Raw genomic sequence first — 19,681 nt, forward strand, 5'->3', positions numbered from 1 at the left:
CTGCGGATCATGCCAGGAAAGGCATTTGGGACCAAAGTCGTCTTCAGCCAGAGCCCTGCAAGTGGCAGCGGCAGCGTCATTAATCAAAGCCACACTGCTCGTGCTAACACATGTATTTCTCTTGCCGTCCTGCCCGTTTCTGCAATCTGCTTCTTGTACGAAGTCACTTTTTCCCAGCCTGCCGTGCAGACCCAAGGCTGTCTCCCACACCTGAGATGCGGCTCCAGTCCTTGCCAGCGACAAGGATCGTTGTGGCCATTGGCTTCGGAGAGGCTTTCATCCTTGCGCGCACCAATGAGCCATTTGCCACCTGGTGTTATCCCGGTACTTTGAATATTGTCATCACAAGACTACGGGGTGGAGCTGGCCGTGCTGGGTGGTGCCAGAGGTGGGGAAAGGTATAAAGATCCCAGCACAGACTGCCGGAGACAGGACCTCTGAAAGCCTGAGAAGCGTCCCATTTCCACTTTGCTGCCCCCAGTAAAGCATCGCCTTGGCCATGAAGGCAACCGGTGTTTTCCTGCTCCTCTCCCTGGCACTCTGCTGCTACCAAGGTGAGTGCAACATTTTCCTTAGGATCCATTTCGTCTCCTGGCTAAAGCTCCCAGGTCTGTTGCGTGGGAAGGTGAGCCTGGGAACAAGCCACCTGGTGCTGGGACCTTGCTCCGGCCCCGGGCGGGGAATACAGGAGAATGCTGCGATGGCCAATGTGCGTGATACCAGTGGTCTGTGAGCAAACCTAAAGGAAAGGCTTGAAAAGGGTGCCTGGCACCTGCTCCCAAAAACGAGCAGACCTGCTGGGCTGACACTCTCCCTTCAGGGCCAGGATCGAGCCTGGAGATGGTGATTTCTAGGACAGTGTGATTCCTTTCGAGTGAATAGGTGCTATTTTGGTTTTAAGAAAGCAAAGCCAAGAAGACAGAAAACGTATATATACAAGGGAAAATGCAGCTCTCACTACCAAAGTCAGTGTTTAAGCCAACTGTGTTTTCAAAATCCCATATGTTACAGAGGGATGAGAACATGAGCTGTTGCTGCTCTTCGGGTCCTGCTCACCAGGGACGTCTGCATTCATGGGTTCATTCAGAACAGGAGGGTGCTTCTGAAACAAGTCCTCGTCATCCTATTTACTGCGCGGCGGTTGCCGTTGCAGAGCTGTCTGAGCACAAAATCTGGACTCGTTTCAGATGAGCCGAGCGTGTAGTGAGCTAGAGCTCCTGGGTCGGGACCGGTGCTCCTCCAAAGTAAAATCTCTGAAACCCTAAGCTGTGCAGCTATCAGGTCCTCAGCACCAAAACATCTCACTCTACAGACCCACTGCTATCGGGCCACGCTGTTAACCTAGTTGTAGCCTAAATCCTCCACGCAGGTGGCTTCTCAATCTATAAGCAACCCAAGGTCTTCTTCTCAGTACTGTCTTTTGCCGAACAAATCCAAATTGTTTTTCAAAACACACGCACCGCATGTTCCACCCATGTGATCCCAGCTGTCAGCTCAGGGCCAGCTTCTTCATGGAGAAGCCCACCAAAGTCACAGCTTGCTCCCACCTGCTTTGGTGTGGGTCCACCCATTTCTCCTTCTAGCAGAGATCTTCAGCATCTTGTCTCTTGCTCTGCTTTCTTGTGGTACAAACCCACCGACACCAGAAAAAATCACCCTGGATTTACTCCAGCACCGGCCCAGCATCAGCAGGAGTTTCTCAGTTACCCATGAACGAGTGATAAGAGATAACGAGAGCCGCCTTTGCTCCCTGGCAGCTGGCAGGGAAAGCCACTAGAAGTGCATCTGACCTTTACAGGGCTTTGCACCATCATGGTGTTTCTGCCAGGGGAGAGAGACAGATGTAGTGGGGAGGGACCTGGCTGCAAAACGGGGAAGATCCAAGGAAAGAAATTGTTTGCTGGGACAAAGGTGTCTGAGTGAAGATGTACAGCCCTCCGGCTAAAGCATCTTTAGCAGGTCCCCCTTGAAACCAGCCCGAGTGAAGGGTGCTAAGGCGTCTTTCTCTCTCTCCACCTTTTCTCTAGGAAACGCTGAGATGGATGGAGCTGCTGGCAGAGGAACAGAGGTGAAGGCTCCTATTTTTATGTAGGACAAGCGTGTGCCCAGCTTTGGTGAGACAGCACTAACCCACACGCTGGGCAGCCAGCGGTGCTAAACACAGTGAAGTATAGCGAGCTGCTGGGTTGGCAGCCCAAAGATGCCAGTGCCTGGGAACCTCCTTCCACCTGCTGTGCCACAGCAAAATCCCAGTGATGGTACTGGTTGCCCACTGCGTTTCCCCACACCCAGTGGTGGAAAACTGTTAATTAAGAGCTGAATGTTGCTATTACTTGCAAAGAATATCAGAGCTCCCATTACTCTTTGACTTGCAAGCATGAGGGCAGGTATTATTGCGGCATAAAAATAAAAGCTGGGAAGAACAGGATCAGGCACTGCCCATGGAGCTTTACTTGCTCGATGTTGTCACTCCTAAGGGTGTGCAGCGGTGCCGGGTGGGGTTCAGCTGGCCAAGGGACAGCATGGTGACAGGCAGTCCCAGTGCTTCCGAGAGGTCATAGCAGAGCTCTGAGCGAGCTGGGACGGGCTATCAAGATACACAAAACACGCACCTCCCTGTGAACGCAAAGCTTCTTTGGTAAACTGGAAGCACGTTTAATATTTTCAGCATTACCCTTTTGTGTCTCCAGCCAGCCTGTGGCAATTATAACCTAGGAAAAGGTTGTACCAAGATCTTTGACCCCGTCTGTGGCACGGACAACCTCCTGTACGGCAACGAGTGTCTGCTGTGCCTTCAGAACCTGTGAGTATCCCGACCTCCTGCAAGTCTTAAGTGTCACGCAGACGAGGGCTACTACATATGTCGGGGGTTTCCTAGAAAGAAAGCTGCTTGCATGCAGCTGGCTGCTGCGCGGGCAGGGAGCCCGGCACATCTGGCAGGAATCTGGCCTCCCGTGCAGATGCTGCACCCGCTGCTGGGAGCACGTGGCCTCCGTCTGCCAAACGGGTCCGATGCGTGCGGCTCCCGGCACACCAGCTGCCCCCGGGCTGGGACGGCCGCGGCCACAATCTGCCCAGCCCCGCAGCTGCCAAGCTGCAGCGACTGCTCGGACTGTGCTGGCGGGCGTCCAGGAACGCGGACAAACGGCAGAGCCCTCAAAGCCTGCCCGGATCTAGCAGGGCAGGCAGAAAAAAATATTTTTCCAGGTGACCTCAGATGTGTGGTGGCTGAGGGAAAGCTATGTTTTTGCACCCCAGCAATTTGTAGCTGAGCTCTGCTTTGTCTTCTCCGCATATGAAAGGATAAAATTTGCTCTGGGCATTTTTAAGAACGAGCCTTATATTCAATCTGTGCTGGTGCCAGATTGCACTGTCTTAGCAGGAGGCCAGGTCCAAACGCTAGAGACGTCTCTGGCAAGACTTGATTCATTTCATCTGGCTTGGGCCCGAGGTAATTTTGAGTATGTTTATACATTGGAGCGCTCTGTGTCAGAAAAGTGAAGGAATTGCTTCCAACTCAATGCCATTAGGTCGTTCGAAAATCTCTGTTGGGAAGATTAAGTGTTATCTGTAGGCAGATGCCCCAGTCCGTGGGGCTAAGGGAGCTTCACCCTGGACTTTCCCTGGTGGAGGCAGGGAGTTTTGGTGATCGGGCTCATACACCCATCCGCCATCAGCAGAGATCCATCTCCCACAAAAGCTCGAATTCCAGCTTTTCCATCCCTGGATGAATGGGCTTGTGGAGCCAAATTCTGCTTTTTGGAGCATTGCTTCCCAGCTAACTCTGCAGCAACAAGGGACAGAGTCCCAATCACCGGGAAAAAGAGCCTGGATAAGAATGGTTGGTCTGGCTGTCCCCGCATTAACCCAGGCTGCTGCCCCATTTTCTGCTCCTGGCCTGCTCAAACGCTAGTTTTACTTTTTAAGGCTGAAGACGATGCAGTCGGGCAGAGACACGCTGAGTGGGATCTCCTGAACGAAGGCGCCACGGTTAATGACCCGGCGCGGCATGGCAGGGCGGTAATGACCATGCTGGACGCCAGCAGCCCAGCACCAGCTGTCAGCTGTGTTGCGCAACAGATGGGGGTGGGAGGTTCGTCAGACACAACATCGTTAGGGCTTTGGCCATGAACCAAGAGCAGGGTAAAGAGAGCGAGGAAGGCTTCAAAGCCAGCTACGCAGGGAGCAAAGCAGCATCAAGCTACAGACCCCCCGTGAGGAGCACGGCTTTGGAGGGGATGGGAGACGTCAGTGGTCACAAGAGGGAAAGTTTGGGGTACAAAAAAGAAAAAGACTCAGCCGGTGGTGTATCCAGAGCCAGCCAGGAGTCAGAGGAGGGAAGAGACGGATGAGAAGCTGGTGCTGGCACCCGCCTTGCGTTGACAGGCTCTGTGTCCCTGCACTTCTTCAAACTCATGTTTGTGCACGCTCTCAGCAGCTGCAACTGGAAGTGCGCTTGCTCCTGCAGGTCAGAGCCCTGAGCCTGGCAGCTCCCCCGTAACGTCCCCAAGTGAAGAAGTTTTGGGGTGAGGAACAACAGCCACATGGTCTCCTGGTCAGGGTGATCTGGCGCAACCACCAGGACTTCGAAGCTGCCTGGTGCCAAATGTCTCAGGGGGCAGATAAACGGAGTGTCCTCATCTATAAAGCTCCGGTCCGTGGGGAAAAGTCAGGTAGCCGCGAGGCAAGATGAAGTGTCATTTGCAGTTTTGTGTGTGTTCAGCCAGGCTGACAAGAGCTGGAGGCCTGCAAGGAGTCTGGGAATAACTACTGCGAGAGCATCTGGCGGGTCCCTGCGGCAGCGGTGTCTCACTTGTCGCCTTTGGTCACTTCACTGTGACCAGCGTGCAAAATGCTTTTTGCAAAACACAAAACAGCATGAAAATCATTTTACCAGCATTTCTCTACGCACCTGAGAAATGGGTTTGTCTTTCCAAAGAGGAGAACATCATGATTCCACGTGAAAATGGAATAATTCAGAGTAATTACGTCCACTACTGGGCAAAAAATAGTAACAATAATTTTTTGCAGGTGCCTTTTTAATATTTTCCCTGCTTTTGCTGCAGAAGCAATCAGGAGGGGAGGCTGGGAGCAGGCCCAAGCCCAAGCGAGACACAATGGCAGGCATTTGTCTGTAAAAACCTGCAAAACAAAGTCATAACCTTTATCGTCTGCAGCCAGACAGGCATTAGCGGTGTCTTAGTGCTGTCCTACAGCACAGGGGTGAATTATTCTGCCAGGAGGTGTCAGGAAGCACCAGCTCTTGAGCTTACCGGAATTAATTAACACATGTCCATGGTAACCCTGAACTCCCTGTCAAGAGTATGTGGCCTTACTTACTGTGAATAACACTTAAATGATGATTTAAGCAGTATTTTCCTTTCTTTCTTTCTTTCTTTGTCCTCTGAGCCAGGCTCTTCTGTGTATCAGGGACCTGAAGGCATCCTCTAGCATTTTTAACCTCTCTTCCAGGCAAAGAAACACTAACGTGCGTATAAAGAACAGGGGAATGTGCCAAAAGCCCTCTCCACGCTCCAACTCCGCTGGAAACTAAAAGGCGCAACGGTTCCGGAGAAGAGAGCACAAAGCTGTCCCTCACCTATACAAACTCCCAATAAAATGGAAGCATTGCCATGTCTCGCACTGGGATTTCTTACACACACACACACACAGCAGCCCCCTTTCCCTGACATTTAAAATACCTTCCTGAAAAATATGGTTTGTTTTGGTAATGTCCATAAATAGCTGCGAGCAAATTACCGACAAAGCCCCAAGGACAAGGCTAGGACGTGCCCAAGGAAAAAGCCAGGCTCTGGCATAACAAGGAAGCTCTTTTTTTGCAACAAGAATTTTGTTTTCCTTTCCTAAACTTCCAGCATCCCATACACAGGAGATTTTAGCCTTCTCGTGACTCGCAATTTTGTTAAATGCAGGGCATTAAAGCCCTTACTCCAGGGCCTTTGCCAGGAGGAAGAGTCCAACGAGTTATCTCCATGCTGACCTGTCTCCAGCCTTATCCATGTGCCAGGGCCCCATCCCGCTGTCCCTGTGCCCCGACAGCCACCAGCCTCCTGCAGGTCACAGCTACCCAGCGCCTCGGAAAACCAAAAAGGCTCCCTTTTTCGAGGCAAAAATTTATTTTCATTTTTTTTGTTGTTGTTTAAATCTAGTGGCCTTGTTGAGCTTTGCTGCTGGCACCCCACGCCCGGGCCCCAGGGCTGCGGGCTGGCGGGGGCGGCGTTGCGGGGAGGGGGGGGGGGGGTGACGCGGCGCAGCGGGACGCAGGGTGCGGGTCCCCGGCTGGAGAAAGGGAGGAGGTTTCGGCACTGGAGGCCGCTGTTGCTCCGCCGGAGCCGGTGCCGATGCCGGAGCCGAGCCCGCAGCTGGATGCCGCAGCTGGATGCCGCAGCTGGCGGCGGGGCGGCCCGGGGGGCAGCGCGATGCGGGCGCTGCCCTTCCCAGCCCCGCCACGGGGCTGGAAGCCGCCGAGGAGGGGTGGCCCCCGGGCGCTCGGCCTCCCCCCATCCCTGTCCGTCACCTCCCCGGGGAGCCCGCGGGCAGGTCCGCAGGGACCTCGCCGTCCGTCCCGGGGGCTGCGAGGACACGAGTGGCCCCAGCGGGTCCGCCCGCGGGTCCTGTGCGGGAGGGACGTGTGTGCCCGGCACCGGCACCGGCACAGCCCTGCCGGCCGTTCCCCCAGGAGCCGGGCACTCCGCGGCTCGTGCCGAAGGACTGCAACGAGTCGACCCAAACCAGCCTGGGACAGGGCGGTGGGGGCCAGGGGTTGAACCCTCTTGGGGTTCCCCAGGAGTTATAGCCCTTGAGTAAACGGCTATTTGTAGTTTGGGGCAAACCAAATGCTTCGCTCTTAGCAAATCCTGAACTTCCCTTTGTTAGAAAGAGGTGTCTGAGTTCTCTTTATGTTCCTTGAAGAAGTGGCTGAAACACACACACACAAAAAAGCACGATCAAGCTGAGAGAAAGCTCTAGCGCTTGCTTGAAATTTCAAATGCGACCAGATGCAGCTGGGAGGGGGGGGCAGCACAGGCTCCTCCTCCCAGATCTGCCAACAAGTCCATCTGCGGTCGAGGTAGAGATGAAAAACGACTCACTTTGCTCATATGTAAAATTAATGCACCAAAGGTGGTAGCCCCAAATAGGCTTGGGACTGGAAATTGCCTCAACATAGTGGCACAAAGGCGATCCTGGGAGTATGCCTCTCGCGGCTGGGATATTTCTGATTCTGCTGCATCACGAGAAACAGAGCGTAGCTGTTACCTGGGGTGAGTGGGGCTGGCAGGAGGGGAGGCTGAGCCTCCTCACACCATTCACTCTTGGACTTCGTGGCGTGGCTAAACCCAGCTTAGCTCCAAACTCATCCAAGTTGGTTTCTTCCACCCAGAAGAACACTGGAGAGGTTGCGCTGAGGCCAGCTTATGCCAAGCAAAACATCTTTCCTGCCCATGCCATTTCTAGGAAACATCACCCAGTATTAGCCAAGAGCGTTTCTTTGATGAAGTGAGGTGCTGACCGAGCTTGCAAAACAGCAGGTCGCATCAGCTGGATGGTTGAGCGCGGGCTGCATCTCCCCAGGCACTCTTCTGACGAGAACTACCATTCCTGCTAAATGTCAGCCACATCCGTTCCGCAGCAAGGTCCATGTCAGGCTTGAGATGACGGGAGGCAGCAGGTCAAGAGCCACCCCGTAGGTACTGAGCAGCGGGGACACATTACGCAGAACCAGCGGCAAGTTTGCAGGAGGGCACAGTTCCTGTCCATAGTCCAGTTTTGGTTTGAACAACTGTAAATCTGAGGAAGCTTTAGCAGGCGCAAAGGTGTTTTACTGACCTCCTAGACTGGGTTTCATTTTATTTATAGGAGACTTATGCCCAAAATACAGTCTTCTGCCCCTGTAAAGATTCTTCCCTGAAGCTGAGGAGGGAAGAGCTTCATCTCAGCTGCTCCTGCACCGTCCGCTCGCCAGCAGAGCCTGGAGCCGTCCTGCCGGCAGCCAGCGTGACTTTTCTGAGACCCCAGCTTGCCTCTCCATGTCTCCGTGATGCTGTTCCCAGTGCCGGCAAGCTGGCAGGGACAGGGGAGAGAGCAAAAGGGAGAGTGACGGGAGGAAGGGTAATGGCTTCGATTCCTCTTTTCTTTGTCTGTCTGAAGAGCTGCAGCCTTTCAGGCTGCCTTCCAGGGGCAGCGCTGCTGGCAGAGGGTGTTTGGGAGAGCCCCGAACACATTTTAAGTGATGCAATTGGGGAAAAACAGGGCTGGCCAAAACACAGGAAGGGCTCGGCCATCAGCCTCCTCCTTCCCTTCTGGCGGCTCCCAGAGGGCTCAGCCAGGGCGGCGGGAAAGGCCAGGAGCACGCAGGCACACGGTGGGCGAGGAGTATGGTGCCTGGAGGATGGTACAGCTTGGGGGCGGCTCAACACTTATTCCCAGGGAAAGCACGGGCGCGGAGCAGTGCGGCACCTACCCTGCCGCTGCACTGCTCAGAATAACAAGCGTTTGAATGGCAAAGGGGAAAACCGCAAAAATAACAGGGCTCTGCAGAGAGCAAGACACCCGCAGGGCCCAGCCCCGTGCCAGCCCCCAGACCCGGGGAGCACCGGCACATCCACGGGAGGAGCAGGCGGTTTGCAGCTGGCGACGCCTCCCCTCCTCTCCCTCCTCCTGCCGTCCGGGGGCATCTCTCCCGTGCTCCTTTGCCAGGATTTGCTGTTCGGGTGGAAGCTTTTCAAAGCCGGGCCGCATCCTGCTCACTGCCTCCAAAGCAGCCCTGGGTACTGCCAAGCCTCAAGAATGTCACAAGAGTGATAAAAACCAGACAGCTGAGGACAGATGGCCCGGGAGAGAGCATTTTCTGATCAGAAAACCATGTTTCTTTAAAACCGAGACTTTTCTGCCAATAAAAATTCTAGTAAAATTCAGCCGGGGAAGCACTTCCCCTTCCTGGAACACTTTACTGAAGCTCCCGTCTGGGAGGGAATATCTATTTCCATCGATGGTGGCATTTAACTTCATAATGTCATGACAGCAAGCTGAAAAGTCAGGATTAGAACTGGACTGGGGGACTTTAGTGCAAGGCCGCGGCGGCGAAGCGCCTCTGGATTTTTGGTAGCTTCAAAATGTTCCTGCTTTCAGACCTGTTTGGAAGGGGCAGCATTGGCACCGCCTTTGCCCACCGCAGCCTTCCCCGGCCTTTCTCTGCTAAGGCGGCTTCTATTTTAGCCGCACTTTCAACGTCAGATTTGTTTTTCTAGTCTGGAAATAAGCAGAGCCTTCCTCAGATTTGCTGCAGCTGTCGGATCGGAGGGCACTTTCCGTGGGGTCTGTTCAGTTCCAGGAGACTTTTTTTTTTTTTGGGGGGGGGGCGGGGGTGCTGAATTAAGCCCAGTTCGCCGGGTTGGCAGAGACACCCCATGGGAACCCGCCTGCTGCCAGTGAAGGCGTCTGTCTGATGCCGCCATGTGCCATCCCCTGGATCCGGCCTTTTGCAGAGGGCGCGGAGAGCGAAGTCCCCGTGCCCAGAGCAGGGGTCTGGATCCTGCCCTCCTTTACGGGCCAGGCCGGCACGCCAGAGCCACGTAACCGCCTCAGCTGCTGCTGTTGCGACAGCCTCAAGGAGAGATGTCAGGAGTGCCAGCAAACGCAAAGGGTTTTATCACGGGGGAGGAGGGACGGCTGCCCGGCCCAGCGCAGCAGCAGGGCTGTGTTAGAGGGTTACGCTGCCAGGCTTGAGGCCGGAGACGGAGATGCCAACGGGTCCCACCCGAGTAGGAAATGACAGCGTGAACTCTCCGCAAAGCAGAAGTCTCGCTGAAATGGAAGGATGCTTTTAAACTGCAGATTTCCTTTCATCTAAACCGCAGCTCAGGCTACCTAGGGGAAAAGCTGTCCTTGGCAAATGTGTGGGAATGAGCTGGAAGCGGCTCTGTGCCGATACAGACTCTCCATAGGGCTTACTGGAGCTGTAGCAGGATCATCGCTGAATAAGAGAGTGGACGCTTCTCACTGGCAGGCTGAAAGCACCATGATAACCACAGCCACGGAGCAAACAGCCACGACCGGGGCTGCAAATTTGAAGCAGGATCTCAGCTTTTGCTTTCTAATGTCTCTGAACTGTTACAGACAAGTCAAATGACAGTAATAGTTTGCATTTCTCTCTATCAAAAGACTGAAAGCTTCCAGGGAATCGGGAGCATCCAAAGTGCTCTGCAGCCAGCGAGGCAGCCCTGCCAATGTTTCTACACTAGTTTTCTGGCCTTCATCCTGCATCAGGCAACACTTCACTTACAGCAAGGGACAGGAGGGGCTGGAAGAGCCAGCTCCGCGTGGTGCCGGCGCGTGAAGCTGGATTCCTCGTGCTCTGCGCACTGTCGGAGGCTTCCCGGCGCTGCAGTCGGCCTGGGCACCGCGGGTGGATTCGATGCTGAGAAGTGCCTTCCAGCTAAGCAGCACGGCTCCGGGGAAGGCCCCAGGCAGAGGTCCTGCCCTTCACCTATGCCAGAAGAACCACCTGCTCTTCCAGCACGGCTCCGTGGGCTCTTTTAAAAACGTTGAGTGCTTGGCCAGTTGCAGAAGAATGCCACAAATGGAAAATCACTGGGGCTGCTGGCCTCGGGGAGGAGGTCAGGTCCTTCCCAGCACACTCTGGCATGAAACCAGGTGAAGATCCAGCCCCACCTCTGCTTCGCAGGGTGCTGGGAAGCTCTCCTTTGCTGGCAGATGGTGCTAATGTGGCTTGAAGCCACAAAGACTTTAGGTCAGTGCAAGTATCCAGCTTGCAGGTGGCATCACTCCCAGGGACCAAGATCTGATGCATTAATCACACACCCCCTGGCAGCCCTCTTTCCCGAACTCAGCATCCATACGGGGGAAAGGAAACTGCAGCCTTCCCTGTGCACCCTACAGCACGCTCTGGGGCACTGTGTGCCCCACCAGTGTCCTCACGGGCACAGACGGTGTTTAACTCCAGCGGCAGGATGCCAAGTCCTGAAAGCAAAAGCCAGGATGCCTCAAGTTGGGCCCATCAGGGGCTGAAACACGGTGGGGAAGAAGGATGTGAGGCAGGAGCGAAGCAGTAGGCAAGGCATGGCTGGCTCCTCTCCTACGACTGGCAGCAGAACCTGAGCGGAGGAAGTGCAGGGCAGGACCCGAGCGTAGGTCTTGCCCTGCCATTGTGGATAGGATGTTTTAGGGGACAGCACGCACGTCCACCCTGTCCGGAAACGTACAGACCAGGTTATGGTGTCTTAAATAAACCAAGTGAAAACAGCCTGGGACAGAGCCCCGCGTTTCTGCCCTCCAACCCTTCCCTGGCCACCGACCGCCCCAGTGCCCTGAGCTCAGCCACCCAATTCAACAAGAGCTTCTAATTTTGGTGCTCAGAAAGAGTCACTAACACACCTGTGCTTCCCAGTTTGCTTGACAGTGCAAGAGAGATGAGCACAGCAAAAAAACTAAGACAGAATTCATGGTCTTTCTCTGGAAAAACTGCTTGAAAGATTAAGCATAGGCTGGTTGCCTCATAACGAGCGCCCCATTGTTTCTGCTGTTCCTTCTTACTTCAGAGCCACAAATATCCCCAAGTTCTTGGCAAAGGAAAGCAGCTATCTGGTTACAATTAACTTCCCAAAAAGCAATTAAGAAAAGTTCATTCACCTCTATAGGCACCAGGGCAGACAAGCACCTTCTGGTTCCAGCTCTGACACGTGTTCCCTATCCCAATCCAGGTCCTTTTAAAGATAATTCCTGCCTTGGAGGGAGCTCATTGACTGCAAAGGCAGGGTCGTGTTTTTCCAACTCTCTTACAGGTCAAGTGTGGGCTTTGGCCTAAATAGGACATCTGGACCAGGAAACATATATTTAGAGTTGCATAGCTGAACTGCCACTCTCAGAAATAAGGCTCATGAGAGCAAGGTCACCCCCAGTAACCAGACCAACAACAGAAGCGCTTTCCCATGCAAACAAATTCCTGTTAATGGGGCAGTGGTATGTAAAGCCTCCACAAGTGGCACAGTGCATCACCTTCGGGGTCTTGAGGCTAATCTAAGTCCGTAAGTCTTACTTGTTCCTGGAAAACACTGCCGGGGTGACCCACTGAAATGCAAACAAAGGAAACGAGCTCCAGATCCAGGTCTTCAAGGATCGCAGCTGGAGACAGTGTGGTTACAATTCTGAAACCTGTGAAGGCTTCCTCATCCAAAGTCCTGACCTGTATATATAATCGCATCTAATATATACGTAATGGCCAAAAAGGTCCTAACCAAAGCGGAAGCTGGAAAATAGCACCTTTTTGGCATTATCCTTAGGTAGCCCAGTCAACCTGCTGTCATACACCTGTGGGGTCACCATACCAGCTTCCACACCACCTCTCTGCTGCTGCTATTCAAAGCATTTGAGTTTGGGAAACCCTTCAAGCAAGACCTTGACTCCAGGTGACCAGCCTGACACGCGTGCTCTGCACAAAAGGGTCAGCGCGACTCCATGTCCTCACTCGCTCTGCACGCATTTGGCTGCACCCTGAGAAATAAGGCAGAAATCAGTCTGGGGCACAAAGAGTAGCCACGCAAGCTGTTTTGCTTCAGCCAAGATAAGGCTAGAGACAAAAAGGGACCTCAGAGGAAAACTAAAAATATAGGGACCTCAGAGGAAAACTGAAAATATCACCACAAACTTGTAGCCTGGCAATACGCCTGATTGGGCATTGCCCACATCAGGAGGAGACATTCCCGTGAAAACCTGATGCCGGGTAACTCACTGGCCAGCCTGTAGGTGGGATCTTGCATGAACACCTGCCCCTGGAAAGCCAGGAGGGGAAATGAAATGGCGAACCAGCAGGAGGTGCATAAATGTAATTTTCTCTTTCTCCGATCGAGCGTGTTGAAGAATAGCTTGCCCATGTTGAGGCAGAGTGTGAAAACCGCCTGTCGATAGATAGAAACCATGAGGTTTTTGCGCCAGTCAGGGCAAGAGGCTTTATTTCCAGACCATCAAGGGAGAAATAATTCTTTAGAAAAATCAATGAAATTTAAATGAGTACATAGGAATGGCTGTTCTGGCCCCAAAGGTCCATCTAGCCAAGCACTGCACTTCCAGCACAATATGTCCTTCATCAGGAAAACATAGTTGTGCAGTTCCCAGGGGCACCATGAACATGAGAGGTGTGTGGAGATATGAACTGCCGCGCAAGGGACTGCCATCCACTCGTATCCCCCCAGTTCTCCCCATCTGACCTCAAAATCAGGCTGTTTGGGTAGTTCTGCTGGTGGATTTGCGGGCCTGGCGACCCCCTGCGCAGCCTCGGTTCAAGGTCCTGGCCAAGGACTCAGGGGGAAGACATCTCCATCAGCAGAGCCAGGCAGGAGTTATCTGGCAGGGAGCTGCTCCCTGGAGAGGAGGTCACATCCCCATCTGCATGGCTGGATACAGAGGAGCTCAACTGTCCCCAGAGACAGTTGGATCACGTCAGCTGGGCTGGAGGCCTCAGTCACCCTCCATCACCCTTCCTGAACCCGTGAGTCAGCAACATCTGCCTGTGCCCCGCCATGGGGAAACCAGTGAAGTGTCTGCTGTGCTCTCGCTCATTTATAAGGAACCTAATTAAATACCAATAGATGCTTTTCTTTGTTCACGGCTTCCATTTTCTACTCAACACCCACCCACCAAGGTCTGTGGTCTCGGCTCAAGACTTTGCCCTCGGAGCCAGTTCTGGCAGTGTCCGACTCCACAGCTCTGGAATTGAATCCTTCCAAGTTGCCATCAACAGCTGTGCCGTCTCTCTAACATCTTGGTAATAACCACAAATTAATGCATTCATAAAAAATAAAGCTTGAAGAAGCCTAAGGAGCTCAAAGCATAACCAGCTGTATCAGGTGTTATTCCAGTTCCTTTTCGAAGGCTTCCAGTAATGGAACTTTTACAACTTTCCCAAGAAACCATTTCCCAGCATCTGTGTCTTTCTGGTTTGGCTTACGCTTATCTTCTCCTGGCCATGAGAGACAGAGAAGAGGAGAAAAAAAAAAAAAGAAAAAAAAAAAAAAGGCATTTTCTTCCTCTTTTCAGTAGCTTTTTACACATTTGAAGAGCTTCACACTTATCCTGTTTTGCTTCAATCTTCAGTAAACAATTTTCTTTCTTCCCATCTCTCCTACCAGGTCAGATTTTCTCTCCTTCTCCCTGTTCCTACCGCTGTCCTCTATTCTTACCCTAATCCAAACCTGAAAGCTGTGGCTGATGCTTAGGGTAGGCTCCATCGAGCCTTTTCCACCAGGCTTTTCATAGGAGACTTTGACATGCAAAGACCACGCGTTATTCGGAGCGGTCCTTTGGCACTTCTCCTTCACCGACACACCACGCAGCACCCATCATTTCACCTTTATAGCTCCCAGCAAAGTCTGTCAGACCTCAGCCTCGCTCACAACTACTCCTTTAACATCCTGGAAGCCTTCAGAGCTCCTCAAAGCTGCACGCTGAGACCTGGTGACTTTTTGCTCTTCCAGCCCCAAAAACGTACGGTTCGACCTCTACGACTGACAGTATCTCTGCAAAAGAGATGTGAGAATTTGTTTGCCCGCCTGCTCTTTAATTGCTTGCCTTGCCCCCTGCAGATCCGTGAAGTCACCAGCCGTGATGAAAGCCTGCATTTCTTGTGTCTGCAAACATTTTCTAAAGTATTATTTCCTTCTTACGACTTTACAAACTAGGACAAAAAGAACAACTGGGATATTTAGGAATCAGGTTTGCCTTTGGCTTTTTTGATCAAGAATGCTTTTAATGGGCTCAGCTGTCAACATCAGGACCGACTTAATAATAAATGTCTGACATTTCAGTCATTATTCAGAGTTTCTGTCCTTCCCCTCCCTCCAGTGCCTGGCTGTTTACTTAAAGATTCGCTCGTGTTGGTGTTTCCTCTGCGGGCCTGGGAGCTGGAAGGGGAGCGAAGCTCCTGGTAAGCACCCATCAGTCTCTCCCAGAGGACGAGTGACTGGGGAAGGTCAGGCGGCAGCAAGCGCGGAGAAGGAGAGGCTGCCCGGGGAGGGCAGCGCTATGGGAACCCGCTCGTGAACCCAGCGCAGCGGTCGCGGCTTGCTAAAGCCCGGGTTGGCTGCCACGCGTGGATTAGTGCTGGGGTGGTGACCCCTGGGAGGGAAGAGCGACACGCTGGGCTTGGCTTGGGCAAGAGCCATCGGCTTTCTTCCCTTTCGTGGGCTTCCACGCCACTGCACAGGCTGCTTGATGCTTCTTTTTGGCCAAAGTGGTGACCCTGCTCTGCAGAATAACCTCAGGCTCAAGAAGAAGAGTTGTCTGGCTTTTAGGAGAGCCCACCCAGGCCAGGTTCACCACAGGGACCCACGGTCACCGCAGGGACCCACAGTCACCACAGCATCACTGCGGAGCCAGAGGTGACGGTGGCAGCCCCAGCGCCTCTGCACCGCCAGCCATACCTGGGGCTGTCAGAGCACAGGGGAAGGCACAGCCAGTGCTAGGCCATTGGTTTTCATAAAACACGTAATAAATGTTCAGATTTTTAAACTTTACTCTCTTACTAATAAGGCCCTGGCTCAACGCGTCCTGTGTTCTGGGGATTTTTGTCTTTTTACGTTGTATGTGGCAGCCTAATTACAGTCATTACGTTGCCTCGAACTATTTAAAAGGAGTTGCTACACATAATTATGTGCATGTAAGTGAGAATAATGCCATGTCTAATACCCCGGGACTCCATGTACGCTGGAGGAAGCAGCCCATGCTCTCCCAGCGGAGATCCGGAAGAGTTAACACCACACCTCGCACCCAGGCCAAACCAGAAGTTTCCAGCAGCATATTAGATCAGTTGTCCGTCATCGCCATCCCACGATACTTGCGTCCTCCCCTGAGTATTGTTTGCTGTATTTAGCAAAGCTAGAACAAGTTTTCCTGCAGTGTAATTCCAGCAGGTAATTGCCCACCCCGCCAAAGCCACCGCAGGCTGATTTCCAGGAGACCTGCAGCGTGCCCGTTATCCATTCAAGAAACGGCGAAGAGCTAAATTCCTGGAAGTGTTTATTTTACTATTGGCTCATCTTGCCGGTCTCGCTGCAGCCTAACAGGCTCCCCCCCTTTTCTGGTGAAAAAATTAAATCGCATGTTGGTGTAGCTCCCGCCCGGCCGCTTCCCGGGGGAGCCCACGTGGCCGGCAGCACCAGGCGCTTGCAGAGACACGTTTTCCCCAGGTCAGACCGTCACAGCGACTTCGCTGTAACTTCAGCTTGTTTGCTTGGCTGATCGAGATCTGAAAACACCACATAAGGCTCTGGGTGTCCTTCAGTAATCACAGCACGGCACCATGCGCGCAGGGGAGATGGCGCTCCGGGGGGGGATGCACAGCCTGTTGACATCTTCACGGCCGGCTCCCTCCATTTAGCTCCGCGACCAAGATCTTTTACTTTGTGCTGGAGACTCAGGTGCCAGGCTCAGATCCTATTTTCATGGCCACGAGCACTGTCCCGTCATCTTCCCTCTCTGCTTCTCCGTCTATTGAACAAATCGCGGCAGGGACTCGCCGCCTCCTCAGCCGGTTTGCTGCTCTGTGCCCTGCTGAAATCGTACGCCGTTTTGTTATGCAAAAGATAGTACAAAGAGTCCCTTCCGTGCGGCAGCAAGCAACACAAACATTTCCTAAATGAGACCAGCCAGACCCAGAGGCAGATACCGGCTCGATCTATAGGGAGACGCAAATTATTCCGCTGCATGCGTGACTGCCAGGAGGAGTTTTGCAAATGCTTTAATGAAGCCTGGACTGCACCAAGGCGAGGATGTCAGAAATTAATTCCTGATGATCTCCAGTACAGAAGCAGCTCTTCGTCTGTCTTTCCATCCGAGTCGCTTGGTTTTGATTCTTTTCTCTTTAGGAATTAAGTGAATAAGTAATTACATGGGCAGAAACTAAACTAGCAAAAAAGAGAGTAGGAGAGAAAACACCTCCAGGAGACTGGGGGAAGTTGAGGCAAACGATGGCTGTGGGGAGGTGGCCGCCTCGCAGAGCCAGGGCTCCCGGGGCAGAGTTTGGTCAACTAGAGCTTTACCAGCAGCAGACTAGCTTAACAAAATGTACGTAAGCCAGCCGGCCCTGAAACTTCTGTTTAACTCGTCTCCCCGTCGCTGACAAACACCAGCCATTTTTACACAGCCTTGGGAAAGCTCACGCTCTGCAAATCATTAGTTTATGCAATTACGGCTTTCTCTGTGGAACATCACATGTGCAAAGGTCATTGCTGGAGGTAGGAAAGGGGCTTCTGTTCCCAGAAGAGGCAAGAAGATGTGCCACATTTGGCTGGAATAGGAGATAGCCTTGTCCTTTCCTTGGCGGGCCACGTGTCCTCCCACACGTCACCTGCCTCTGGCTGTCTCCTTTGCTGTGGTCCCTCTCCCAATGGCCACATGTCCTCTCGCTGGGGTTCACTTGGGGACTTTAAGTGAGAAATACAATGCTGTTGATAAAAGCTCCTTGCACGATAGATCCGCACGCCTGCAAGGTGTGAATGGCAACTCAGCTCCACTGGCCCAAGCCTTAAATAGCAGCGACTGGAAAGGAGCGGGTCCCCTGGAAGCTTGGGGGTCTTGGCAGCTTCGGCTGGGATCAAAGGGTGAATGTACCTCCCTGTTTCCTTATTGATATTTACACCAGCTTTGGATTAAAGTCACTGAAAGTCAGGACAAAGGTCCTGCTCTGGAAAAACATCAAAATCAACCACGCAGACAAGCAAAGATAAAAGCGTAACGACCAGTCTCTGGGCTCTTCTTTCTCCAGCTCACTGGATGGGCAGGTGAGAACCGGGCTCGGAGCACGGAGATGAACCTTCCCCCCGTGCGGGACACCAAGCAGAGTGAAGCCCAAGCCCAACAGCCAAGGAAGCGCTGAGTGGATACAGCTGCTTTAAAAGCCTTGCCTGGGGCTATACTTGAAATGTGGTGCTGGTCCCTTCCTCGGCGGCATGTCCCGCCAGGACCATACCCCTTTTTCCTCTCGTTTAGCACTGCCAGTGCATCACAAACCAGGTAAAAGTCTTCCTGCACCGAGTGATTCAAAGCAGCTGTGCCTGATAGACCATCTATCTCGCTGCTATTTGTTTTGGCATCTTTGACTGTTTTAAATCCCACTTAAAGCTGTCTAACAACCAAGATTACACCAGTCACAACTGCCATCCAAACACCTCTGTTACTGTCAGTACACTGGAAACACGGGGGTTTGGTTTGGCTTGGTTTTTTTGTCCCCCCTCCCTTTTGCTAATACAACACTGGCAGCAAAGCGCACCGAGGTAGGAGGGTGGGGTGTGACGATAGTTGTTGTCCGAGTCCGAGGTATGACACCAATATTGCCTGCCGGTACTAGCCACTGTGGAAGCCTGCGTAGGCTTGTAGCACAGAGACACACTGGGCAGGATCCACAGGTGCCCGGTTTAATAGCTATCGCTCGGCGCTGCCATCCAATTCTCCTCTGAATAATCAGACAGGCTCGGCTGGTGCCAGGCAAAACAGACATCGCCTGGAACAGCAGACCCTGCTGAGAGCAGCTCCAGAGGCCCCCAGCCTTCCTGCACGGGGACAGCATCTGAGCTACGAAGCGAAGCGTCCGAAAGGATGTTGGCAAAGTGACATTTAAACAGCGGTTGAAAACTCATCCAACCCATGTCTCCTGGTTGCTGCCGGTCTCTGGCTATTTGCAGTCTCCTGGGTGCTCAAAGGTACCCCGAATCTCCAAAAAGGTCAGGGAGGGCTTTTGCAGTGCAAAATTTAGGGTCATGATTTATGTCAGTTCATCTGACGCTCGTCAATGAAAGCACCTCCTTCCAAGCATCCCTCCGCCTGCATCACGCACCGCTTTCCAGGAACTCCCCAGCTGCACAGCTTTCCAAGGAAAGGCTGTTTTGTGAAACTGAATTTTTCTATAGAAATGCTTTGATTTTGGTGACTCTTCCTTTTCTCCTCCAGAAATTTGTTTGTAAAAATTAATTTTCCCCATCAGTTTTCTATTTCAAAATTATTCTGCCAGATATTTCACCAACCCTATAAATTAAAATACTTAGCTTAGATTTAGATTAAAAGATTTAAAACTCAAAAAACAAACAAACAAACAAACAAACAAACCAAAAAAGAACAAAACATGCTGGGTTTCTTTAAAGGAAGTAGTTCCTTTGAATCAGCCAAGAACTTCCGAAATGGGACGTGTCCTGCCATGTCACACCAGACACACTTTGACACCCCAGACCTTCTACCAGAAGGTGCTCCAGGCCCCCCACTGCCCCGCCACAATACAGTCCTTATGGTCACTCCGTTTCTAAACGCTTCAGGACGCTCCTCAAAGCATTTGCTCTGCACAGGCAGCTCTTCGAGCACTCTGAGTGTCTGCGCACAGCGTTTCATGCTTGCACAACTCGCATCAAAGAAGGTAGGAGGATGGGATATAAACCTAAAACCAGTTCTCGCTGCCGTTACTCGCGTGCATCGCTCCAGATTTCTATGGTTTGGCCTTGTTTGCATTTCAAGAGCCTTCAAGCAAACATTAGCTGAGAAGAAAAACAGATGGCACAATTAAACACCAAAATTCTCCACCACGGGATGCCCCGCCAAATCTCTCAAACCTTCTCAGAAGGGCCGAACGGGGAAGGCTGGAGCAAGCAGGCTCTTTCCTCAC

The 19,681-nt window shown here is 52.6% G+C and overlaps 2 protein-coding genes across 2 annotated transcripts in view; one reads left to right on the plus strand and one right to left on the minus strand.

Annotated features, from left to right (window-relative positions):
* LOC134521844 (serine protease inhibitor Kazal-type 5-like) overlaps positions 1 to 19,681 on the minus strand; it is a 99,617-nt gene that overhangs the window by 50,930 nt on the left and 29,006 nt on the right. The gene's annotated exons all lie outside the window — the stretch shown is intronic.
* On the plus strand, positions 444 to 5,585 carry SPINK1 (serine peptidase inhibitor Kazal type 1). The gene is made up of 4 exons (XM_063349493.1): positions 444 to 554; positions 2,028 to 2,068; positions 2,691 to 2,803; positions 5,473 to 5,585. Exons 1-4 carry the CDS (start codon positions 500 to 502, stop codon positions 5,552 to 5,554), a joined length of 291 nt encoding a protein of 96 aa, XP_063205563.1. The 5' UTR covers positions 444 to 499; the 3' UTR covers positions 5,555 to 5,585.

This window comes from Chroicocephalus ridibundus, chromosome 11, assembly GCF_963924245.1.
Source record: "Chroicocephalus ridibundus chromosome 11, bChrRid1.1, whole genome shotgun sequence".
Taxonomy (NCBI): domain Eukaryota; kingdom Metazoa; phylum Chordata; class Aves; order Charadriiformes; family Laridae; genus Chroicocephalus; species Chroicocephalus ridibundus.

Coding starts and splice junctions, on each gene's coding strand:
- SPINK1 (XM_063349493.1), top strand. CDS start 500: ATGAAGGCAACCGGTGTTTTCCTGCTCCTCTCCCTGGCACTCTGCTGC. Junction 555..2,027: donor GGCACTCTGCTGCTACCAAG/GTGAGTGCAACA, acceptor CCTTTTCTCTAG/GAAACGCTGAGATGGATGGA. Junction 2,804..5,472: donor CTGCTGTGCCTTCAGAACCT/GTGAGTATCCCG, acceptor CCTCTCTTCCAG/GCAAAGAAACACTAACGTGC.